The sequence below is a fragment of the Malurus melanocephalus genome, unplaced genomic scaffold, assembly GCF_030028575.1.
Source record: "Malurus melanocephalus ecotype Western Australia unplaced genomic scaffold, MMel_1.1 scaffold_786, whole genome shotgun sequence".
In the NCBI taxonomy this organism is placed as follows: domain Eukaryota; kingdom Metazoa; phylum Chordata; class Aves; order Passeriformes; family Maluridae; genus Malurus; species Malurus melanocephalus.
Genome location: NW_026624018.1, coordinates 169,548 through 175,603, shown reverse-complemented (window position 1 = coordinate 175,603; position 6,056 = coordinate 169,548). Strand labels below are relative to the sequence as shown.

Below are 6,056 nucleotides of genomic sequence, written 5' to 3'. Positions count from 1 at the left end.
TCAGGCACATGCCTGGGGTGTTCCTCCCTTGGAGATCAGCCAGGAGAGATCCCAAAGCCACAGAATTCCATGGTGACCCTACAGAAGCCCTTTAATCCCAATTCCACCTGGAATCTTCCCTTTGGAATTGCTGCCTCCTATTGCCGCTTGTCCAAACTGAATCTGTTCCTTTCCCCCTCAATTAAACCCCATTTTCCATGGAATAAAAAATGAATTCCTGAAGAAAGGTGTTCCTGTGTCTCAAAGGTTGAAATTTTCCACACATCTTTCAGCAAAGCCCTTTGGTATCCAGCACTCAGAATTCCCTTTATTCCATGGATCTCATTGAATATTCATAACCAGAGACTTAACCAGAAACACCGATTCATTTTTTTATTCACTATTTATTATTTTATTTCTTTTTTTTTTTTTTTTTTTTTTTTTTTTTTTTTTTTCCAATAGATTTCTCCACCTCCTGAAAGTCAGGTGGGCGCCGGACAAATTTTCCGTGACCTTCCCGTGGACTTTTTTTCTTTTTTTTTCCAGCAGAATGGAGCCAAGCATTTGGAACCCTTGGATAAATCAAAGGAAAAGCTGAATAAGCTGGAATTCTGAAGGATTGTCTGTCGAGGTATTAAAAATGTCACTCAATCTGAGGGACAGGGGCTGGAATGTGTGAAAAAAAATCAGGGATTTGGGGAGTGTCGCTGCTGTCTGGAGCTTCCCGGGAAGGGCTGGCTGGGAGGACAGATTTTCCCGGGGATTTGTCAGTCTTTGTGGAAGGATGACATGTTTTGATGGAATGTGCACGGAGATGTTGTCAGCTCGCCCGGTTCCTCAAAATTCCACAGCCAAGCTGCCAGGGAAAACCCGGGAATGGCGTTTGGGATTCGGGGAAAGAACTGGAGGAGCTTTCAAAGGCACAACTCGGGTGTGAGGGAAGGATTTTTGGGATGGGGAGGGAATCCCATGGAGCAAAGGCTGCGTGGTGCTGGGAGAGATGATTCCTGCAGGAGGAAAARATTCCCTGGGCCAGGAAAAGAGCTACTCCAAAGCAGCATTCCCACRGCACTGAATGTTTGCTGGAAATGGAATTTTCCTGGGAATTGGAGCGTGGGGAGCTTTCCTAAATTTCCTCCTTAAATATAGGATTGCAGCATTATCCATGGGATTGTGGGATGGGCTGGCTGGAATATCTGTTTTCTGTGAATTGGGATCCCAATCCTGACCCAGGGTTGGTGGGAAGGAGAGGTGGGGTCGGTCAGGGTGGGGTTGAGAACAAGGCCCAGGTTTGTCCACCCCTTTCCCAGGGTCTGTTCTCTCCAGATAAAACTTCCCTCTGTTAATTCCAAGGGTTTGATCAAACTGAATGAGGAGAGGAATGCTCTTTGCCCAAGCAATGCTGAGGTTTAACTCCTTCCCATAAATCTGCATTTTATCAAAACCCTTTTTCTTTCTGAGGCAGAAGCTCCTGCCCCAGCTTGGAGCTCTCCAGTCATTCCCATTCTGGAGCTTCCAGGAGGGATCATTTTGGGTGAAAAATCGAGGGAATCCCAGCCCAGCTCACACCAAAGCAACCCAAAARGTCAAAATGAGGAATTCCCCCAAGRTCTGCCCCAAATCAACCCCATAAACCAAACCCCACATCCCAAAGAATCCAGGATGGACTGGAGCCATCCCTTCCTCATAATTCCCCCGTTTTGATGGGAACACACTGCGTTAAATGAAATGTGTTTGTCAGATCAGAATTCCTTTTAAAATCACCATTTCTTCATTCCCTGGAGCGTGACTCCTACGCTCGGCTCAGGAAATAAAATTAGGTTGGAGTGGCTGCAAATTAGAAAACAAATCAGTCACCAGTTGAATCTTCTCAGTCCCCTGGGGCTGCACACAGTTCCAAATTCTTTGGAGATTTATGGAAAATTAACAGGAACCCAGTCCTGCTCTATGTCAAGAGGAGAATTAGGGTCAAATTCAAAGATTTTGAGGCTCTTGCATTTTGTGGGGTCACTGCTGCTTGCAAGGAGTTTTTATAGGGGAGAGAAGGTGCAGATGTTATGGACATGCTGATTCCTTTCAGAAATATTTTCCTTATTTTGGGGTTTTTGATTTCTTGCCATGTTTGTAGGATTCCTGACTGTTCTGGATCACTGGGTTGGGTTTAGGATAGGAAAACAAAGCAGAGGCACCACCCAGATTGTTAGAACCCATTTCCAGGCCAGTGCTGGGGCCTTTTCTGTGCAAAACTCTGAAATCTCCTTTTCCTTTAAGAAATCCCTTTGGAGAATCCCAAAGATCCCGGCTGGGCTGTTTTATGTCCAGAGCTGATTCCAGCAGTGCAGAGCAGTTCTTAAACACAGTTTTATGAGGCAGTTCAAGCTGGCTCAGCATTGGTTKGTGTCACCAGAGGGGCACAAAGCCTGGGAATTGTCCCCTGGAGGACCCAGAGCGGTCACAAACAGCAGATCCAGTGGGACACCACCAGAGCTTGGCACTTCCAGCTGGGAAAGGCCGGGAAGAGCCCTCCCTGTGCATGGATTGGAGCTTKTGGGGCTCCAAGTTTTCCCTTTGARCCCTCCTTGAGATCCCCAGGTCTCTGCAGTGCCAGGCCATGCCCTCCTTGAGGTCCCCAAGTCTTCCAGGGGATTCTCATACCCTGGCCATGTCCTCCTTAAGGTCCCCAAGTCCTTCAGGACAYTCTACATCCTCAGGCCATGCCCTCCTTGATGTCCCCAGGTCCTTCAGGACACTCTCAGTGCCAGGCTCTGCCTTACTTGATGTCCCCAAGTCCTCCAGGGCACTCTGCAGAGCCAGGCCATGCCCTCGTTGATGTCTCCAAGTCCTCCAGGGGACACTCATGCCCAGGCCCTGCCCTCCTCAACGTCCCCAAATCCCTCAGGACACTCTGCAGTGCCAGGCCTTGCCCTCCTTGACATCCCCAAGTCCTTCAGGACCCTCTACGTCCTCAGGCTGTGCCCTCCTTGATGTCCCCAAGTCCTTCAGGGGATTCTCATGCCCAGGCCATGCCCTCCATGATGTCCCCAAGTCCTCCAGGGGACCCTCACGCCCAGGCCGTGCCCTCCATGGTGTCCCCAAARTCCCCCAGGACACTCTCAGTGCCAGGCCATGCCCTCAGACCTTGCTGGTCTGCATGTGCCCATTGAATTCCGCGTTCCTCTGGGTCAGCATGGACTCCTGCAGGCGGCTGCTGTTCTCCATCCTGTGCTCCACGGGCTCCCCATCCTCTGGCCCGTCGCCTTTCCGGAGGCAGAGAACCTTCCGGAAGCTCTGCTTGAARTTGTCGGAGAGGAAGCCGTAGAGGATGGGGTTGGCGCAGCTGTTGGCGTAGGACAGCACCACCATGAAGAAGTAGAGGCCCTCGAGGACGGGGTCRGCGGGCAGGATGAGGACCAGGTTGACGATGTTCATGGTGTAGAAGGGGAGCCAGCAGAAGACGAACACCACCACGATGATGACCACCATCCTGGTGACCTTCCGCTCGGAGCGGCGGCGCCGCGTGGACCCAACGCGGATCCCCGACGACTTGACCTTGACCACGATGAGCAGGTAGCACAGGCAGATGACCAGCAAGGGGCCGAAGAAGCCCAGCACCGAGGTGTAGACGATGAACGCCGCCGACCAGACGCTGACGGGCTCCGGCCAGCTCATGTTGCACGTCTGGAAGTCCTCCTGCACGTCCGAGAAGATGATCACGGGCAGCACCACCAAGAAGGAGAAGGTCCAGACAGTGGCACTGATGAGTTTGGCCACYCTGGGCCGTCTCCACTTGGTGGATTTGATGGGGTGCACCACGGCCAGGTAGCGGTCCATGCTCATCACCGTCAGGCAGAAGATGCTGGTGAACTGGTTGATGCCGTCCACGGTCATCACCAGGCGGCACAGGAAGGAGCCGAAGGGCCAGTAGGAGATGGCRTTCTGGGTGGCCAGGAAGGGCAGGCCCAGCATGAAGAGCACGTCGGCCACGGCCAGGTTGAGGATGTAGATGTTGGTGACCGTTTTCATCTTGGCGTGGCGCAGCACCACGTAGATGACCAGGGCRTTGCCACTGAGCCCCAGGGCGCAGACCAGCAGGTAACAGACGGGGATGAGCACCTTGTGGATGTATTGGAATGGTGGCTGCTCCGCCAGCGTCCCGTTCTCTGTCACATTGGGCAGCAGAGAGGAGTTCTCCCCGCCGGGAACCGCTTCCGTGCTGAACGGGCTGGAAAAGTCCAGTGGGTCCATGGCTTCTGCTCTGTGGTTCTTCTCCTAGAGGTGGAATTTCACAGGCATCTTGTTCCTGGAAAGGAAAATTGGGAGAGGAAGGAAAAGAGAGGAAGAGTGAATTCCAAGCAGTCTTTTACAAATCACTTCCATTTTCTCTTATATTAGAACTGAATTATTGAGCTAATGAGTTATTGAATTATTGAATTATGGAATTATTTGGCCAGGGAGTGTGATGGGATCAATTCCCTGTAAAGGAATTGCACGATGGGAGGTTCTCTATGCTCACCCCAGCAGATCCTGGGTTCTGTTTCATTTGCACAGGATCCTGGGATGGTGGAACGGGGAAGGATTTTTCCCTGTGAGGATGGGGAGGCTCTGGAATAGAATTCCCAGAGAAGCTGTKGCTGCCCCTGGATCCCTGGAGTGTCCAARGCCAGGCTGGACGTGGCTCAGCACAACCAGCAGAGAACTTCAAGGAACACCAGTGAACAGGTGAAGAGCTAAATCCCTCCATAACAATGGAAAACGCTTGGAAAAATATCCCAGGGTGGAAAGTTCACTCCCCCAGGGGTCAGGCTGTGTGCACAGAGATGGGAAGGATTTAAACTCTTCAATCTCTCAAGACCCTGTTTTGTGTTCCTGCATCACCTTCTCTCACCCTGAACTATTTTTTTTATCCTATAAAATCCCTTTTTCCTGCAGAAAATCCAAGCTGCAGTGGGCAACTCCAGGACAGATGAGCAGAKTTGGAGCTGGAATAAATGTGAACATCCATCATCCTGAAAGAGGTGGAGAATATCCAACACCCCTTTCCTGCACCATGCTTGATTCCCAGGAATATATTTCCATATTTTTGCCTGAGTACAGCTCCGAGTAGGTGTTTGTGAAGCATTCTTTTTAGAGAAACTTGCAAGCATCACCTGTAAAAACCAGAGATTTTTCCCAAATCCCACAGCAAACCCTGGAGAAGTTGGAAGAAACGCCCGGCAACAACACCTGACGCTGAGATTTCCATCACAATCCGGGGGTTTGGATCTGGAATCGCAAACACCCGGCCCACGGGGCAGCTGCTGCAGCGAGCAGCTCCAAAAACTCCCTGGCTCCAGGAGCATTCCCAATCCTCCTGCCGGGGCAGAGGAGGAGTCCCCGCAGCTCCCGGGAGGAATCGGGAATGCGCTGCTCCGCTTTGGGAAGGCGCAGATGGGCAGTGGGAGTCTCACATGGCGCTCCCGGGAAATCGGGAATGCGGGAATGCGGGGATGGGAGGGAGCTGGGGGAGCTGCTGGAGCTCCAGTAAATACCGGGAGATGGGGATGAGGATGGGACAGGAGGCTCCGAAAATGCTGTTGGTGTGTTTGGGATTTCGGTGTTGCAGCCACCCCTGCAATTCCCAAAATCCCGCTGCAGGCAGAGCTCAGCCAGGAGCAGGTTCCTTATAAATGAAATGGGAATGGGTGAGGGCTTGGATAAATTAAYGAAGGAAAAGTCCAGCTCTGGCTAAAAAGCAGAGTTTAAAATTCTGGTCTGACACTCATTGGAAAATCCCGGATTATTTATGGGGGAATTCCTGGAGAAGCCAAAACAACGCCTCATTCCCGACTGAGTGGGGTTTGGAAAATCCCATTTTCCTTCTGTGACCCAGCCGGGATCACTGGAGGGAAGAGCAGGAAGGAGGAATTTGTGGGATGGGGCTGTCAGTGTTTATAAACAAAAATATCCAAAAGATCCGTGGAGCTGAATCCATGGGATTGGGAATGCTCCTCTCAGCCCGGACAAGCTCAGAACATCCAAAATTCACATTTTCCTTCTGAGGAAAAAGGAAGGAAGGAAGGAAGGAAGGAAGGAAGGAA

General features: G+C 51.3%; 1 protein-coding gene across 1 annotated transcript; it reads right to left on the bottom strand.

Moving 5' to 3' along the window:
* Positions 1-3,111: 3,111 nt before the first annotated feature.
* On the bottom strand, positions 3,112-4,224 carry SSTR5 (somatostatin receptor 5). The gene has a single exon (XM_057385102.1). It carries the CDS (start codon positions 4,222-4,224, stop codon positions 3,112-3,114), a length of 1,113 nt encoding a protein of 370 aa, XP_057241085.1.
* Between the last annotated feature and the right edge of the window lie 1,832 nt (positions 4,225-6,056).